Raw genomic sequence first — 20485 nt, forward strand, 5'->3', positions numbered from 1 at the left:
AGATTTTGTTAAAGAAGAAACAATGTATTTACCCTAATAATGTTCAAAAGTCATCATATATATATATATATATATATATATATATATATATATATATATATATATATATACACAAATTTACTGTTTCTAATGGACACACGTCCAGATCGCCCGCTCTCAAAATTCTGCCATCTCTCTCCCCACATCCACCACTGCTGGCGGCTCACCTCAAACTGCGCAACGCTACGCGCTGTTCACATCCAACTGCCTAACACTAGAATAGCAAATATTCCAGCAATGCAAACCAGCCACAGACAGCACACAGCACAGCCAGTGATTTTCATACAGAGCGCTTCGTGACGTCACCAACATACAAACCTAAACAGCCTACTTACAAGGTGTGTGATCCGCAGGAACGGCTGCGCCGGCGGCGGCGGCGAGAGCTTCTTCGCGCTGGTGGAGGAGTTCCGGCCGGTGCTGGACCAGCGCAGCCCGGGACCCGCCGAGTACCTGCGCGGCCGCGTCGAGCCGCCCCCGCAGCGCGACAACGCCGCCAACGCCCTCGTCGACGAGCGGCCTTCCGCCCCCGCCGCCTCCGCTGCCGCAGCGGCCGCGTCCCCCGGTGCCGCCTCCGAGCGCAGCCCCCGCGCGCGCCTCAAGCTGCACCGCTTCTGGTCCGCCACCAACGGTGCCAAGTCCACCCCCAGCAGGTGAGTTCCGTCGCAGGCGTACACGTGACGTCACTTCGACGTCATATGAAGTATCGAAGACAGCAGGAACTGATATCGACTCTCGTTAGTGTTCGATAGGGGGTATTGTATTTTAGCCGGGGACCTAGAAACGACGGAGAGGCTCCGTCCCCGCCACAGCCGCAGTGGTCCACAACCCCACCACGACTGCGGCAGTCCATTTCACCCCTCCGCCGCCCCACACCGAACCCAGAGTTATTGTGCGGTTTGGCCCCCGGTGGACCCCCCCCCCCCCCCCCCCCCCCCCGGGGAACGTCTCACACCAGACAAGTGTAACCCTATGTTTGCGTGGTAGAGTAATGGTGGTGTACGCGTACGTGGAGAACTTGTTTGCGCAGCAATCGCCGACATAGTGTAACTGAGGCGGAATAAGGGGAACCAGCCCGCATTAGCCGAGGCAGATGGAAAACCGCCTAAAAACCATCCACAGACTGGCCGGTTCACCAGACCCCGACACAAATCCGCCGGGCGGATTCGTGCCGGGGACCAGGCGCTCCGTCCCGCCCGGAAATCGAGAGGGGGTACTTGGGGGTCGCTATCATGGATTTCGTAGTTGAAAATTTCCTTATCATAATTTGCGTGTAATTAAAGTATGCCGCTTCAAGGCAACGCCACATAGAAGATTTATAAAAACACGTCGGTCTTGGTATGAGTTGTATGATTAAACGTAACATAATGACGTATCAGCAGTTAATTCTATCATTACATCTAAGTTACAACATAAAGTGTGAAGTTGCCTCGGGTCATCGTGGTGTAGTAATCATGCGTTGGATTTATGAAGTGTAAAGTAGCGGGTTCGCGACCAGCTGTTTTCAATTTTTTCCCTTCGTATTTATGAAAGTTTCTTGGACTTTCTTATTAATATAATGGAAGGGCCCTTCGACCAGCTCGAGATTTTGACGATCTGACTCGCCAGTTGGACAGAATTTGGCACAGTATCCCTCAGCTCTAGCAATCGTGGAGAAGCGAAATAACTTCTTGCATAAGGTCCAGATATGGACCAACGCGTTATTGACTTCTTCAATTTGTGTAGGTCTTTCTCTCCAATAAATGATCCAATTGTTCTGACACTGGAATAATTTGTTGGCCGTACATATCCATGACATCTACAGATATCCGTCCCAATCAGACAATTCTTTCGTGGTGCATCGCATTTTTTCTGCCTTAGAGTATATGTTCTGTAATATTTGAGCTCATATGCACTGTGTCATCAAAAGTATCCGGACACCCCCCAAAACATACGTTTTTCATATTAGGTGCAGTGTGTTGCTACATACTGCTAGGTACTCCATATCAGCGAGCTCAGTTGTCATTAGACATCGTGAGAGAGCAGAATGGGGCACTCCGCCAAACGCTCGGACTTCGAACGTGGTCAGGTGATTGGGCGTCACTTGTGTCATACGTCTGTACGCGAGATTTCCACACTCCTAAACATCCCTAGGCCCGCTGTTTCCGATGTGATAGTGAACTGGAAACGTGAAGTGACACAGCACAAAAGCGTACAGGCCAACCTCGTCTGTTGACTGACAGAGACCGCCGACAGTTGAAGAGCATCGTTATGTGTAATAGGCAGACATCTATCCAGATCATCACACAGGAATTCCGAGCTGCATCAGGATCCACTGCAAGTACTATGACAGTTAGGCGGTAAGTGAGAAAACTTTGTTCATGGTCGAGCGGCTGCTCATAAGCCACACATCACGCCGATAGATGCCAAACGACACATCGCTTGGTGTAAGGAGCGTAAACATTGTACGATTGAACAGTTGAAAAACGTTGAGTGACGAATCACTGTACACAATGTGGCCATCCGAAGGCAGGGCGTGGGTATGGCGAATGCCCGGGAAGCGTCATCTGCCAGCGTGAGAGTGGTTGGTTGGTCACGTCTTCCATAAACAGCCCTTTTCAATTTCTCCCAGGCATGTTCGATAGGGTTCATGTTTGAAGAACATGCTGGCCACTAGTCGAGCGATGTCGTTATCGTGAAGGGAGTCATTCACAAGGTGTGCACGATGGGGGCGCGAATTGTTGTCCATGAAGACGAATGCCTCGCCAAAATGCTGCCGATATAGTTGCACTATCGGTCGGAGGATGGCATTCACGTATCGTACAGCCGTTACGGCGCCTTCCATGACCACCAGCGGCGTACATCGGCCCCATGTAATGCCACCTCAAAACGGTAGGGAACATCCACTTTGCTGTACTAGCTGGACAGTGTGTCTAACGCGTTCAGCCTGACCAAGTTGCCTCCAAACACGTCTCCGACGATTGTGCGATTGGAGGCATATGCGACACTCATCGGTAAAGAGAACGTGATGCCAATCTTCAGCGGTCCATTCGGCATGTTGTTGGGCCCATCTGTACGGCGCTGCATGGTGTCGTGGTTGCAAATGGTTCAAATGGCTCTGAGCACTATGGGACTTAACATCTATGGTCATCAGTCCCCTAGAACTTAGAACTACTTAAACCTAACTAACCTAAGGACAGCACACAACACCCAGCCATCACGAGGCAGAGAAAATCCCTGACCCCGCCGGGAATCGAACCCGGGAACCCGGGCGTGGGAAGCGAGAACGCTACCGCACGACCACGAGATGCGGGCGTGGTTGCAAAGATGGACCTCCCCATGGACGTTGGAAGTGAAGTTGCACATTATGCAGCCTATTACGCTTAGCTTGAGTCGTAACACGACGTCCTGTGGCTGCACGATAGTATTATTCAACATGCCATAATCCGTAGGTAGCGGTCATCCACTGCAGTAGTAGCCCTTGAGCGGCCTGAGCGAGGCATGTCGTCGACAGTTCCTGTCTCTCTGTATCTCCTCCATGTCAGAACAATATCGCTTTGTTTCACTCCGAGACGCCTGGACACTTCAAAAATGGTTCAAATGGCTCTGAGCACTATGGGACTTAACATCTACGGTCATCAGTCCCCTAGAACTTAGAACTACTTAAACCTAACTAACCTAAGGACATCACACACATCCATGCCCAAGGCAGGATTCGAACCTGCGACCGTAGCGGTCGCGCGGTTCCAAACTGTAGCGCTTAGAACCGCTCGGTCACTCCTGCCGGCCTGGATACTTCCCTTGTTGAGAGTTCTTCCTGGAACAAAGTAGCAATGCGGACGTTTCGAACCGCGGTGTTGACCGTGTAGGCATGGTTGAAGTACAGACAACACGAGCCGTGTACCTCCTTCCTGGTTGAATGACTGGAACTGATCGGCTGTCGGACCCCCTCCGTCTAATAGGCGCTGCTCATGCATGGTTGTTTACATCTTTGGGCGGTTTTAGTGATATCTCTCAACAGTCAAAGGGACTGTGTCTGTGATACAATATCCAAAGCAACGTCTATCTTCAGGAGTTCTGGGAACCGGAGTAAAACTTTTTTTTGATATGTATAATTTTCAATTAAATGCAATCGGCGTGTACAGTGTCCATCAAGAACCAAGCAAAAGTAAAAAAAAAAGTAAGAAGTAAAGAAAAGTTCACTGCACGGAACGTCTGCGCCTCTGCAAAGAGCAGACAATTGCCAGCGCTCCGTGCGACCGGCGCACGAACTCAGCTGACGTTTTGCAATTACCTGATCGGTATCTGTCAGGCGCAAGCCGAACGCAATCTCTCACAGTCTGTACACTCCATAGACTAGGCTGTAAGACTTCAGCACCACGTTTTCCTGTTACGGGCATTTGAGTCACCGATGAGTTGTTTTGGAATCCCAGCGCACCCTTAATTTCCTGCTTATGGAGCTTTCTTCGTGTTGTTTTGGTCCTGACAAGGTTCGCGAATTTGACATTCAGCTCTGCAGTGGTTTTGCTCCTCTTCAGTGACAGTTCGTCACGATCAGTCAACACACACTTTCGTCCGCGTTGTATCCTAGCTGATGATGTTTATCGCTTCCCCTGTATGCGGTATAAATCTTCGATACGGAGCCTCTTTAAACACCAAACACTTCGACTCATGGCGTTACGGAAGTAGCCACAATACGAGCACCAACCATTTGCCCACGTCCGAATGCATTGTACTCCGCCATAATGCACTCACAAGCACACGGAATACTGTTGTGACCACCACGCCTCACACTTGCAACGTACGAAGGACATTGCACACGTGCCGTCCGTGGTCAAATACAGCAGCGCAATATGCACGTTTAGCTGACATCTGCATTCGTGTTCGGACAGGCATTTCTGGCGGTGTTTCCTATTTTTTACTATGCTCAGCTTTCAATATTTGTTCGTGGTGTCGATATGGTGCTGCAAATATCTGAGGAGCTTTTGAATCTGGTACCTCTCGATTACACCTCAAGAGGACTTGATATTTTTTGAAGCCGCTTGTGGATCAGTTTTTAGAAGTACGAATTCGCCGTGGAACATGCTCCATTCTGCAGCCACAGAGGATGCACCACAAATGATTGGGCGTCATCAGGGTTTCGCTGTTCGTTTAAAAAATAAACTGGATTCGGGAAAAATGTTTCAGCTGTTATTTGCTTCATTTACCAAGAGGCACTGTGTTGTGAAATAGTGAAGCTGGTTTATGTAATGAAATGATCGTTTGTGCACTGGTGGCCTGGGGAAGTTGAACAGCCGAGCTGCCGGCACGGTATCTCAGCGTGTTCGGTCAGAGGGCTGTTTAGCCTCTGTAATTGAAAGAAAAGAGTGGAAGGATCAACAAATGAACTTTAACGGATGTCATTGACGTCCGCAACGACCAAACACAACGATTAACAACGAATAAAATGAAAAAAAAATTGCGAGTATTTTCGGTTGACCTCACATTGCATGTCGATGATGATGATGAAATAATGATTAAGGCAACAGAAAACACAATCTCCGAGCGGAAAAAACCCTGCCCCGGCCGGGTATCGAAACCGGGTCCGAAGCGTGGCAGTCACACCCGCTGCCCACTCAACGAAAGACGCGAATAGAATATCACTCATTTAAGAAGGCAGGCGGATAGATTTAACGGAAGTTGTGGTCACGTCTGTGAATTTTGTGCGACGTCATGGTGTAAATCACCGCAAGTTCAAAGGATTCTTAAAATACAGGGTGAGTCAGGAAGAAAGGTACATGCTTTGAGGGAAATGCATTGTATTAGTGATCTTGAGTAAAAAAGTCATTGTGGACTTAAACTATGTGATCAAAATTATCCAGACACCCCCAAAAACATACGTTTTTCATATTAGGTGCATTGTGCTGCCACGTACTGCCACGTACTCCAGATCAGCGACCTCAGTAGTAATTAGAAATAGTGAGAGAGCAGAATGGGGCGCTCCGCGGAACTCACGGGTGTCGAACGTCGTCAGGTGATTGGGTGTCACTTGTGTCGTACGTCCGTACGTGAGATTTCCACACTCGTAAACATCCCTAGGTCCACTGTTTCCGATGTCATAGTGAACTGGAAACGTGAAGTGACACAGCACAAAAGCGTACAGGCCAACCTCGTCTGTTGACTGACTGAGACCGCCGACAGTTGAAGAGGGTCGTAATGTGTAATAGGCAGACATCTATCCAGACCATCACATAGGAATTCCGAACTGCATCAGGATCCATTGCAAATACTATGACAGTTAGGCGGTAAGTGAGAAAACTTGGATTTAATTGTCGAGCGGCTGCTCATAAGCCACGCATCATGCCGGTAGATGCCAAACGACGCATCGATTGGTGTAAGGAGCTTAAACATTGGCCGATTGAACAGTGGAAAAAATGTTGAGTGACGAATCACGGTACACAATGTGGCGATCCGATGGCAGGGTGTGGGTACGGTGAATGCCCAGTGAACGTCAAGTGCCAGCGTGTGTCGTGGCAACAGTAAAATTCGGAGGCGGTGGTGTTATGGGGTGGTCGTGTTTTTCATGGAGGGGGATTGCACCCCTTGTTGTTTTGCGTGGCACTGTAACAGCACAGGTCTACATTCATGTTTTGAGCACCTTCTTGCTTCCCACTGCTGAAGAGCAATTCGGGGATGGCGACTGGATCTTTCAACACGACCGAGCACCTCTTCATAATGCACGGCCTGTGGCGGATCGGTTACACGGCAATAACTTCCCTGTAATGGATTGGCCTGTACCGAGTCCTGACCTGAATCCTATAGAACACCTTTGGGATGTTTTGGAACGCCGACTTCTTGCCGACATCGATACCCTTCCTCAGTGCAGTACTCCGTGAAGAATGGGGTGCCATTCCCCAAAAAACCTTTCTATCAGCTGCTTGAACGTATGCCTGCGAGAATGGAAGCTGTCATCAAGGCGAATAATGAATTAAAGCATTACCTATGGAGGCGCCACGAACTTGTAAGTCATTTTTAGCCAGGTGTCCGGATACTTTTGATCACAGTGTACATAGTGAACTGTTTCCGAGCAAGCTAATGGAAACAGTGGGGAACAGGACAATTGCAGGTGGTAGTAAGTGAAACATTATGAGCTAACGTTTTGTTTAATTGTATACATTGTCTCACAAAGGATGTTCAAGAAGCCCACCGTCAACCACTACGCATTTTGCAGCTGTTACAACAGCTGCTGTGTTGCTGATCTGAGCTCATTCGGGAAGACGATCCTGTCCCGGATCGAATCATCCTTTACTTGAGCACACGCATGTGAAATACGAGCGAGAAGTTCCTCCACTGTGTCCACTGTGCGCTTGTAGACTTCGCTCTTAACCAACCCCACAAACAGTAATCTAATGGAGTAAGACCGGGTGACCACGGTGGGCATGAAGTGACTCCACGGACTCGTCGCCATCTATGCGCAAGTGAAGTGCGCATTGAAATGGTCAGTAAAGACAACAAACATCTGCGGAGCCTAATGTAACTCTGCTTGTGTTCGCGAGTGAGTGCTGGTGAAGGTGGACATGCGACTGTCGCTTGCGATGTTTTTCAAACAGCTGTATTGTGGATACGGTTAAGAAAACAATGTTCGTTTGAAGTTTTTTTATTTACAATCACCAATACTAGCAACTGCTGTATTTTGGATACGGTTAAGAAAATATGTTTGTTTGTAGTTTTTTTATTTACAATCACCAATACTAACACCCCTCAAAGCATGTAACTTTCCTCCTGACTCATCCTGCAGATGAAAGCGGAATATGGGGATATAGTTCGTTGGCTCAGTTGGGGTAAAGTTTAGATCCTTTCTTTTTCATTCGTGAGGAAAAATCTCTCTCTATCGAAACGAAAGCGAGAAGAAATACATTGCCCGACAATTTTAAAATGGGTGCCAGGCCTAACATTCGTGCCTGGCATAACTATGCACAACTTACTCGTACATTTGTCATTGCAGGACAAAGAGAAGCTAATAGATGACATCCACGACAAAAACAGAGCGTCCAGAGAACAGTTACGTTTGTTGGAGAGGCAAACGAATGACGGAATTTTAACATTCCTCAATCGTCTGGTCTTTTAAAAACTATCTGAACCTACCAGTTTCGGCGATTACCAAACCAGTCATCATATCTTATGATTAAAAAAAAAACCAAGAGGCCTCCAGTTTGGAAAGGGAAATGAAGTACTTCGGCACTCCTGTCTCGTTTGCACCCGATGATTTATTACCGTCACTGCAGATAGAAGTTATAGATTTGCAAAATTCAGCGTTGCTGCAAGGCAGATACTACAACACGCCGAATTTGTCACGGTGGTGACATTCAGTGCAGCAAAATATAATTTCCCAAGCTACACAAAAATGACACACAGATCATGTTTCTTTTTAGGTGTACATACTGTTGTGAGCAGCTTTTCTCAGCAGTGAAGAAAATAAAAGCCACGGAACGATCTTTCCTTCAGGACGCGACAACTATCATCCTATCATGAACTCTTTGACGCCAGATTTTTCCGCTCCTTTTCTGAAAATAAAATGTCAGTTCGAAGCCTGATAAACGCACTGAATACTTATAAAACAGTTGTTTACTTTTTTCCTGAACTTACTATTTTCTCGACGTAGCAGTAAGGACTGGGAGGTTGGCTATCGTGTAAGGCGCCGCCGGCAGATCAAAAGGTTCGCAGCACAGCCCATTTGATTGTTCACGGCCAGCGACAATACTCCGCGGAGCTCTGAGTGCTCGAGCTGTGTAACAATGAATCAACTCTCCTGCTCTTTAAAACAGGTAGTCCGGCGTTTAGTGCAGAATGTTCGGCTAAATATAATCTCATTTTTCTTGGACCTGGCAACTCTAGGCGTGGAGTGGACGTCAGGCGGCGACGTGGCGCAGTTTCAAGCCGCCTCCATGTTAACAAACGAGGCAACCTGTCAGAGACCCGCGCTGGCCAAACTAAATGAAGCTTTCGGTATGCTTCGAAATTGATGTTCGTTGTTGTGGTGTTCAGTCCGAAGACTGGTTTAATGCAGCTCTCCATGCTACTCGGTCCTGTGCAAGCCTCATCATCTCCGGATAACTACTGCAACCTGCATTCTTTTGAATCAGCTTACCATATTCATTTCTTCGTCTCCCTCTACAATTTTTACTCCACACTTCCCTCCAGTACAAAATTAGTGATCTGTTGATGTCTGTCCGCAACTCGTGGTCGTGCGGTAGCTTTCTCGCTTCCCGCGCCCGGATTCGATTCCCGGCGGGGTCAGGAATTTTCTCTGCCTCGTGATGACTGGGTGTTGTTTGATGTCCTTAGGTTAGTTAGGTTTAAGTAGTTCTAAGTTCTAGGGGACTGATGACCATAGATGTTAAGTCCCATAGTGCTCAGAGCTATTTGAACCATTTTTGGTGATGTCTCAGAACGTGTACTGTCAACCGATCCCTTGTTTTAATCGAGTTTTGCCACAAATTTCTTGTCTCCCCAATTCTACTCAGTACCTCCTCAATAGTTATTCTATCTGCCAATTTAATCTTCAGCATTCTTCAGTAGCACCACATTTCAAAAGCCTCTATTTACTTCTAGTCTTAACTATTTATCGTCCATGTTTCACTTCGATACAAGGTCACAACCAGGCAAATACCTTCAGAAAAGACTGTCTGACAATTAAATCTATACTCACATTAACAAATTTCTCTTCTACGGAAACCCTTTTCTTGCCATGGCCAGTCTACGTATTATAGCTTCTCTACTTTGGCCATAATAAATTATTCTGCTGCCCAGAGAACAAAACTCATCTACTGCTTTAAATGCCTCGTTTCCTAATCTATTTCCCCCCAGCATCACCTGATTTAATACATTTACATTCCATTATCCTTGTTTTGCTTTTGTTGTTGTTCTTATATCCTCCTTTCAAGACGCTATCCATTCCGTTCAACTGTTCTTCCAAGTCCGTTGCTGTCTCTGACAGGATTACAATGTCATCGGCAAACCATAAAGTTTTTATTTCCTCTCCCTGACCTTTGTCTTACTCCAAATTTTTCTTTGGTTTCCTTCGCTGCTTGTTCAAGGGTGCAGATAAAATAGCATTGTGGGTAGGCTACAGGCCTGTCTCAACTCCCTTCTCAACCACTGCTTCCCTTTCATGCCCCTCACCTCTTATTACAACCGTTCGGTTTCTGTAAAAGTAGTAAATAGCCTTTCGCTCCCTGTATTTCGACCCCTGATACCTTCAGAATTTCAAAGAAAGTGTTCCACTTAATATTGTCCAAAGCTTTCTTTAAGTGTACAAATGCTATAAACGTACGTTTGCCTTTTCTCAACATATCTTCTAGGATAAGTCTTAGGGTCAGTATTGCCTCGCGTGTACCCATATTACTCCGGAATCCAAACTCATCTTCCCAGAGGTCAGCTTCTACCACTTTCTCCAGTCTTCCGTAAAGAATTCGCGCTAGTATTTTTGCAACTATGACTTATTAAACTGATTGTTCTGTAATTTTCACACCTGTCAGCAACTACTTTCTTTGGAATTGGAATTACTACAGTCTTCTTTAAGTCTAAGGGTATTTTACTTGTCTCATATATCCTGCACACCAGATGGAAAAGTTTTGTTATTTCTGGATCGTAGTTATGACGGAATGTTGACATAGGTCTTCCAGTGCTCTGTGAAATTCTTCTCCCGTCTCATCATCATCTACGTCCTTTTCCCTTTCTGTAATATTGCTTTCAAATCATCTCCCTTGTATAAACACTCTATATACTCCTTCCACCTTTCAGCGTTCTCTTTTTTACTGGTTTTCCACATGAACCCCTGATATTCATACAGCTGCATTCTCTTTTCTCCACAATGGACTTGCATTCGGGAGGACGACGGTTCAAACCCCTGCCCGGCCATCCTGATTCAGGTTTTTCGTAATTTCTCTAAATTGCTTCGGGCAAATACGGGGAAGGTTCCCTTGAAAGGGCATAGCCGATTTCCTTCACCATCCTTGACACAATCTGAGATTGTGTCAGTCTCTAATGACCTGGATGTCGACGGGACGTTAAAATCAATTATCCTTCCTTCCTTTAATTTTCTCCAATGGCCTATTTAATTTTCCTGTAATCTGTAGTGTACCTTTTACAGAATATTAGTGATATAGAAGTAATGGCTGAGAAAAAAGATCACTAACTACACTGTGCGTACTCTACGCTCAAGTAATTGCAAAATAGGTGAGTAACTTCTAGAATACGATGCAGCCTTTAGCACAGCAACCGACAGGTCGAGTGCAAGAAATAATAAAGAACAGAAAAAGATTTCCTTTTATTTTATATATCTGGGGGCAAAGTTTGTAAAATTATATCAATTAGTTTCGCAACCTTAGTACGAGATAGTAGTTATTATCCAAATTATTGTAGTACTTCTTTTCGTGCCTTTACTTTATTGACTTCTCAATAACATAGTTGAAATTTTTTTCAGTTGATAAAATGGACAGACTGGCTAGTCGTTCTTGATTTGTCACAGAGTGGAGATTTTTTTTTAGTTAGTATCAGTTCAGAAAAACTTCCCTCGCATGATGTCTCAGACACAAGTGGTCAAGAAGTACCGGACGATAAGTGATGCACAGGGCAATGCTTCGCTTAAGTCCTATTTAATTAGAAACTGACGGATTTCTTAGGCTGTCCTTCTAGCAGCAACGCCCGTACTCGTGTCGGTTGCACGTAGATGCCTACGATATCTTTGCTCGTTATCAGTCTCATCGTAAATTTCCGGCAGATTCTGCAGTCCTACGCCCAGGGAGTCATCCGAAGCTTCAAACACAAATTTTGTTTCAGCAGTTTGGAAAATTTTGGTGGTTTCTCTCGTGGCTTTGTATCGTTGTGACATCCCTTGTATAAATCTGTCTGTGCATTCAAACATTGATCGATAAACTACTACTTCAATCGATAACCCAGGGTCATTAGCTAATTCACGCGACATTTTTCTATTTTCTCTCCTTCCTCGGCCCCAAATCATTGCATTTTTAGTCCCAAAAGTATTAGTATTTTCTATAATAATAACAATAATAATTGTAGTTCGTTCCTAGCTGAAAGAAGCAAGCTTGTTGCACATCTAGTATCAAGGTTTGCCTTAGACGGATCTCGCGTGTCTTCCAAAGTGTTCACATTTGTTTCCACGTTTTCTTCTATGTCTTTAAACTTATATGTAATGAGCATTCCAGCGAGTACCATCAAAGAATCGTTCCATACTTTTTCCTCCTTTTTCTTCTATAAGTAATTCCCATATATATTTAGAAGACAAGAAGAGTGAATAGAAATTCTCAACAGTTCCGAAACAGAGGACGCTATGGACAAAACATGGGACTGCATTAATTCCACAAAGATTTAAGGAAAGATTACCACAGCGAATGAACAGTGCTGCTGGACTGACTTCTCGAATTGTTCATTGTACTTCTGCATGAACTCCTGATATCGACGCGGCACTGTCATAACCTCGAGCCCCGCACAACGCAAAATTCAACTCATCTTTTTCCAGCCGCTGTTGATTATCTTTTGACACGTCCTTTAGTTCGGTGATGGGAAAACTCATTAGTGAACAGAGCCAAATATCAATAATAGGCCTGCAACGACTGAAATTGTTTTTGAAACACAAATTATTTAAACTTAAACTATATAGAAAAGTAAACTGCTACTTAGGGTACTCCTAAGCTATCCTGTTCTAAAAATCTCAATCTGATTGAGATAAGTTCGTTAAGGCACTCCCTCCCCCTCGCTCTCTCCAATCCACAGTGCTCTCTCTCCTTTCGTTCATCCTCTCTATATCCGAACCATCTCAACAATCTTTCCGAATATTCAGCGCTACATATTCTTTCACTCCACAACGTTCTCTAAGATTAAGTTAACAAACTTCAATTAAAGTTTTAAGTCTTGGTTAAATTGTAGGTTCGCTAAATAAAACTTGATATGAGACTCAAGATATTACATATTGTTCAAAATAAATTGTGATATAAACACAAAATTAAATCATAACAATGACTGGCAAGCACTAACGTGAACGGCGGTTTTGTATCTCCTTGGAAAGTTTGATAAGTAAAGTTTGCTGCTGTTGTTTTCAATTTTAGACACGACTGCAGGTTCTCGTCAATAAGATGACTTCTCAGTTTACTCATGATAAGGTTCATGCTTGAAAATGATCGTTCATATGCAGACCCGAATAAGGAAACAACAACGAAGCTAGTTTTGTCGGCTGACAATATGTCAGGAATTCTATTCCATATGTTAAAAATGAGCTTACCTCCTTTCTCCATCGATCAAAGTAGACCACTTGTACTGTAAACTAAGTTCACATTTTTTTCCTCCAATGATTCTTTATTGATACAAAGACGTTCAAATTTTTAGCTCCACAAATCATTGTTTTTTAAATCCAGCAATTTCATTTCACAGTTGTCTATGTCAGTATCAAAGGAAGCAAAATTTAATTCTGTTGCAGTGGCTTCGAGAGGTTCTTTAACAAAGTCCAACGTCGCCAAGCTTCGGAATTCCTGAAACGTGTAGAGAAAAGCTTCCCTTATATTTAAAAGTGTTGTTTTGAAATAGCGAACGTCAGTATCAGAATGATTTTCTTGGCGGTATTTCAACAGGCTTCAAAATCTTGAGCAAAAAAGGGTAGGCCTAATTTGTTTTCGAGTGAAATAACTCCTAATATTTTTTCCTTTCTCTTGTAGTTTACGATTAAGCTGATTGTGGTGAAACTTAACGTCTAGCATGAAATAAAGTTTTTGGATGCACTGATCGTTCTTTAGCTCTGGATAGTGATAACCCTTCTCAAGTAAAAATACTTTAATTTCTTTCATTAACCAAACGATACATTTCACGTTTCCTTTTGATAACCAGTGTACTAAGTTATGCACCAGAAGATCCCCGCGCTCGCTCTACAGTTCAGCCAAAAAGTTCTTTACGTGAGGAACGATTAAAATCTTAGAATTGCACTTGCGCGCCTGCACGCGGCATTTTGTGGAAGAGGCCAAAGAACCCCATGTGGCTCGCGAACCGCAGTTTGCCGACCACTGCTCCAGTTCATCCAGTTGATTTTCGTATGCATAATGCAAACTACATAATAATAGTAAATAATAATAATATTGTTTCTGAAGGATAAAAACAGACATTAGGTTGCACAAACTTTATTGTATTGATCTGGTTTCGACACCAACTAAGGGTATCTTTCATCACAATAAGTTATAGTTACATAGGTTCGCGTTGCATGGAGAGATAATAAAACCATATGCTCTAAAGTGAGAAAAACCAATATTAAAACCCCAAGTATAGCAATCAGCTAGGATTAACATCTGACTAACGTAATAATATGTATAGCCTTTGAAAAAGTAATTTTTAAAATATATTATTTCATACAAATATTAATGAATCGCTAGTATGCTTTTCACTGCACTTACGCTCGTATTTGTAAACTATACTTACAGTACAGCTGTGTAAATGGCATAGGTCTCAGAAAAACCCTTCGTGCAGAATAACTGCGTTCAGCAGACATCTACTTATCGTTCTACTATTCTTAAATTTCATGCAATGCTTCACAAAAATTCTAAAACTTCGGAACTGACCCATTGACAATTGCCATGGCCTGGTAACAGGTAAGCTTATACAGGGTGATTCAAAAAGAATACCACAACTTTAAAAATGTGTATTTAATGAAAGAAACATAATATAACCTACTGTTATACATCATTACAAAGAGTATTTAAAAAGGTTTTTTTTTCACTCAAAAACAAGTTCAGAGATGTTCAATATGGCCCCCTCCAGACACACGAGCAATATCAACCCGATATTCCAACTGGTTCCACACTCTCTGTAGCATATCAGGCGTAACAGTTTGGATAGCTGCTGTTATTTCTCGTTTCAAATCATCAATGGTGGCTGGGAGAGGTGGCCGAAACACCATATCCTTAACATACCCCCATAAGAAAAAATCGCAGGGGGTAAGATCAGGGCTTCATGGAGGCCAGTGATGTCACGGGCTGCCTGGCGGCCGATCCATCGCCTCGGGTAGTTGACGTTCAGGTAGTTACGGACAGATAAGTGCCAAAGTGGTGGCGCTCCATCCTTTTTCGTAGGACTCTCCATACAGTTGATTGTGGAATTTGCAGCTCTCTGCTAGCTCTGCGAGTCGATTTTCCTGGGCTGCGAACAAATGCTTGCTGGATGCGTGCTACATTTTCATCACTCGTTCTCGGCCGTCCAGAACTTTTCCCTTTGCACAAACACCCATTCTCTGTAAACTGTTTATACCAACGTTTAATACACTACCTATCAGGAGGTTTAACACCATACTTCGTTCGAAATGCACGCTGTGAACAACTGTCGTCGATTCACTTCTGCCGTACTCAATAACACAAAAAGCTTTCTGTTGAGCGGTCGCCATCTTAGCATCAACTGACGCTGACGCCTAGTCAACGGCGCCTCAAGCGAACAAATGTACAACTAAATGAAACTTTATAGCTCCCTTAATTCGCCGACAGATAGTGCTTAGCTCTGCTTTTTGTCGTTGCAGAGTTTTAAATTCCTAAAGTTGTGGCATTCTTTTTGAATCACCCTGTATTATTAGGTATGTTTATATTTTTCATGGTCTGGTCGTAGAGGGTTTCCAAATCTCGAGCGCCCGCAATCCCTCCTGCCCCCACCTCCTAGTCTGCTCCTGGCCTACAATGCCCTACGATCATTTTATTTTATTGCAGAGGTAGAAAGCTTATTTCGAGAAAGATACAACACAGGTCAACACGCATAATGCTTATTGCAGTACAAATTTTTATAAGAAGCAGCAGAAGATATGTGACATTAGACACTGTTCTTGTTGCAATTACACTGAACATGCACAGGCAGCTTAACTTCTTCTGTCATCAGCCAATGGATTTTGCAAGACAGACGTGCAAGTCCACTATTCACTTGGTAGTTGCTCATAGAAATTCCATTTTTCAGCTGTCACATATCAAGTAAGACATTCTTCCTGATATATTTCGTTTGGCAGAAGCACCTCATACAAAACAGGAAAAACTGAAATGTTAAATGGCAGCAGATTTCGTTTCCCAGCACCTCTCGGCTTCTTTGCAGCGTTTTGATAAACCCACTGTTGCTGAACGTTACGACTTTTTCACCCCCTTGGTGTAGTAGTGTCTTCAGGTGAAATCCACAGCCAGACATACTGAGTTATTTTGAATGAGCCTCTGTGTAATCTTTGGTCTAGTGCACTAAGATACCCGAAATTCTCTGGTTCCTTCTTGCAGACAAGAAATGCGTTGTCCTTGGCATTTGGCAGTGGCTGGAATCCAGTCGTCTGGGTGATACACCTGAAAGGATCTTTCGTACTTCTCTATAAGGGCAAAATCTCGTATCTCATGGAGGCTCTTTTGAGGAATTTTTGGTCTATAGCAGTGGAACCTCTGACGGATATTAATAGTGGAAAGCATCCTAATATTTTGAACATTTCGTACAAACTTTGACATATTTTGGCATACGTTCAAATGAAAATCATATGCAAAATAGGAATTGTGGTCCATTCCAGTTTCGTCTGTATGTTACACACTGTATTAGAACTATGCAAAAATTTAACATATAGCTAAAACTTGTGGCCACGCTAATCTTGAGTTTATTTCATTACGAGTTACGGTTACAACATTGTTCCAGTCACATAATTAGGTGGCGATTTTCCAGGAGCACATTTCTCTTCGATACACTGCGTAATTCCGCGATGATGTTATATTAAGAGATGATGGAGAAGGGTAAATATATCGATCTAAGGTAAAGGACACTGGTCCGAAACGATTGAGTGGAAAGTTATATGTATATGAGTAAATCGTTCTGATACCTCTGATTTGGACGTGTTCTATTGCAAACTCATAGCTCTTGAGGCATGCATTTTAGTGCCCGCGTTTACTGGGCATTTATTTCGTGTTTTGGTCCATTCTACATCCTCCTTAAATACAGAAAGCAAAGAGCTTGCTCCAGAGGTTCACTATTGGAGGTATCAGAACGATTTTCGCCTATAACATTAGACTCGGTCGTTTCCGGACCAAGGATCCTTCTCTTACCTCCAACGGATACATTTTTGACCCTTGAAAGTTTGCAACCTCATCACCGAATCACCCAGGATAACAGCATCCACCCCCTCAGTGGCTTGCGTTTATTGTCCCTCTACTCATAAATGTTAACTCTACGTTTCCTTGCCGGCCGAAGTGGCCGTGCGGTTCTAGGCGCTGCAGTCCGGAACCGCGAGACCGCTCCGGTCGCGGGTTCGAATCCTGCCTCGAGCATGGATGTGTGTGATGTCCTTAGGTTAGTTAACGTGTAACTAGTACTAAGTTCTAGGGGACTAATGACCTCAGAAGTTGAGTCCCATAGTGCTCAGAGCCATTTGAACCATTTTTATACGTTTCCTTACGTTATTTAACGGCTTTTGCGCTCAGCTTGTTGTTTGCCGCAACAAAGAACTTCGTGTTTCGACAATGGTAGCGCGATCGCCCTGCTTCTCTCTGCGACAGCCGCCTTCCAGTGCGCACAGGTCACGTCTCGCCCGCGACATGTCTTTACCTCGCCGCCACCAGGCGCCCGCGCCGCGCCACCTGTGTGTGGACTGCGCCTATTGCACCGAGATTCATTTTCCAATGTGTGATAGTAAGTGCATCGTGCGGGTCAGAATTTGCCACATGGCTGAGATTTCCTCGTCTACACAAAGACGAAGGTGGGTTATATACCTGTCTCTCTCTCTTCTCTTTGCGTTACGGCCTCTGTAGGACCACGGGTAGCCCCTTCGTGGACTGCATTTTCCTCATCTCCTCCCCAGAACCTCTTCATTCTTTCTCTTCTTCTCTCCCGCTCTTCTTCCGAGACCTTCAGTTTCCGTTTCTCCTGGCGGCTCCACTGGTGACATTCTAATCTTTTCCTGTATTCTTCTCTGTCATTGATCTCCGGCATATTTGTCGCTGTATATTTGTTCCTCCAATTTTCCTTTCCTTCGACCTTGATCCCCAATTCCAACCAGTCCTTCCGAAGTTCAACAATCCACTTGTTTCCTGTCTTTCCCCTTGTCCTCCCTGTTGTTTCCCACACTCTCTTCGCCATTCTGTCCATACTCATCGTAACTACATGCCCAGCAAACCGTGCCCTTTTGAGTCTTATTTCCCCGGATATTGTTCTCATGTTCCGGCACAATTCTTCCCTAGGTCTTCGCATCCACCTCTCTCCACCTCTTTTGGAACCTAGTATTTTCTCAGTATTTTTCTCTCTTCTTTCTCTAGTAGTTCTGCCCCATTTCTTCCTAGTGTCATCGTCTCAGCAGCATATAATACTGCATTCCTCACTGTTGCCTTGTAGTGGCTTATCTTTGCCTCTGTGGCTATATTCTTTTTATTGTATATCTCTCTCGTCATATACCTGTGTATATATTTGAACACGCTGGTTTTGTAGAGTAGCATGAAATATTCAGTCAGTGTTTTCTGTTCAGTTTCAAAGCAAATTACTACTCTGCGCACTTCCGGCCGTATCATGCTGAAAATGAAGAATGAGCGTAGTTCGATGAGTGCGCGTTTTGAAACATGAATGATCGTTGTTTTTGTTTGTAACTACGACTGTTCAAAGTATGTGACGAACGTGACAGCGTAAGTTTTATTTGTTGACAAATTATGATCGATTTCGGGCGTAGTTTTTTATTCCGAATTGTGAACACACCCCATAGTGGCCTTGTATGGGGCTGAAATCGGTCGTGGTTTGTCAAGAAGTAAATCAATCGCAACTGAGCTTGTCGTGGTTATCGGTAGTACGTTACGTGCAATATAACTTGGCACTTTTCGTAGCGATGTTGGGAGCGGACGTATCAGTGATGGCGGATAGAACTAACTTCTTTCAGCAATATTTTCCTCAGTACTAATATGAACTACTGTAATATTTTCCAATCAGTAACAAAAATTTTTATGATTTTATAGCAACGTGATTTGAGTTTCGACTGCGTAAAATTTTATAAACGATCGTTTTCTCCTTTTGTCATACCTGTTCCGTAAAAACACAAATTTATGTAGTAGTTGTGGGACGTAGGGATAGCGTGCATCGCCGGCCGCGGTGGCCGAGGGTTTCTGGGCGCTTCAGTCCGGAACCGCGCGACTGCTACGGTCGCAGGTTCGAATCCTGCCTCGGGCATGGATGTGTGTGATGTCCTTAGGTTAGTTAGGTCGAAGTAGTTCTAAGTTCTAGGGGACTGATGACCTCAGATGTTAAGTTCCGTAGTGCTCAGAACCATTTGAACCATCTTTTGATAGCATTCATCCGCTCCCAGCATCACGAAGCTACATTGTCTTGAGCTGTGGATCAACTTGCCACCTCCCACCACAGAGAAGCGTTATAGTTCGGAGCATGTCCATGTGAGAATTGTCTATGCGCTTTAAGGTGCTTGTGTGGCCAAATAAAACTAACGGACAACGATTGTGCTCATACACTGTTCTTGCATACCATGACGGAAGTCGCAGGCGACGGTAAAAAGGGGCTTTGCGACATTGGAAGAAGTAAGAAGTGATGGTAACTTTCGAAGTAGTGGACTGTAATTACTCTGTCGTTTCGTTGTCAGTCATATGGTGAACAGGATAGCACTCGGTGGTGAGGAGGAGGGGGGGGGGGGGGGAGAAGGAACCATGCCACCGCCCAGGGCGGCAGGTTTTGGGGGGCGACAAAATCTTAAAATTTAAAAATATTAGTGTGGCTTCAGAAGAGTGAATTAAACGAGACAATGAAAGTTTTATAGTGACGTTCACATGTGTGTGAAATCTTATGGGACTTAACTGCTAAGGTCATCAGTCCCTAAGCTTACACACTACTTAACCTAAATTATCCTAAGGACAAACACACACACCCATGCCCGAGGGAGGACTCGAACCTCCGCAGGGATCAGCCGCACGGTTTTATAGTGATAAAGAAGTACGAGAACAAGCGGTACATTCAAATTATCCATAAAATTTTTTGTCTTACTGGAAAATGTTAGCGGTGTTTTGAAACAAAGCAAGCGCTATAGTTGACCGCTCTGGTTGCGTCTTTCAAAATAGCAAAGATTGCTACCGGCAGTATTGGCAACTTGTTTCTACCATGCACCTGCGTCAAGTTGGAAGCACCCTCAGAAGCGAACAACTTCATAATAAAGATAAATGTCAGCATATGATGACCTAACAATTTCTTAAATACCTGTGGGATTATCGCTTAGAAAAATATTTTGTAATGCATAGAAAAAAATAACTATGCAGTGCCCATCACATTCCACAGTCTTCTAAATCCAGACGTTGTGATTAAGGGGCGTTTACACGTGGAAAGATAAATGACAGCTTCCCGTTAATACTACCTCTGACTTGAATCTGCCATTAATACCATTTACATTGCTCCTCTTCTACTCACGGTCTTCAGTTTTTTCCTGTTTAGTCACTAACTTCTTTTAAGTTTTCCC

At 44.2% G+C, this 20485-nt stretch overlaps 1 protein-coding gene across 1 annotated transcript in view; it reads left to right on the forward strand.

The window, feature by feature from the left end:
- The window catches only part of LOC126416966 (signal-induced proliferation-associated 1-like protein 2), a 153460-nt gene that overhangs the window by 13373 nt on the left and 119602 nt on the right, over positions 1-20485 (forward strand). The window contains exon 2 of the mRNA XM_050084847.1: positions 393-689. Coding sequence (XP_049940804.1) covers positions 393-689 — 297 coding nt within the window. The remainder of the gene's footprint in view (positions 1-392; positions 690-20485) is intronic.

The sequence above is a fragment of the Schistocerca serialis genome, chromosome 8 (genome assembly GCF_023864345.2).
Source record: "Schistocerca serialis cubense isolate TAMUIC-IGC-003099 chromosome 8, iqSchSeri2.2, whole genome shotgun sequence".
NCBI classification, from domain to species: Eukaryota; Metazoa; Arthropoda; class Insecta; order Orthoptera; family Acrididae; genus Schistocerca; species Schistocerca serialis.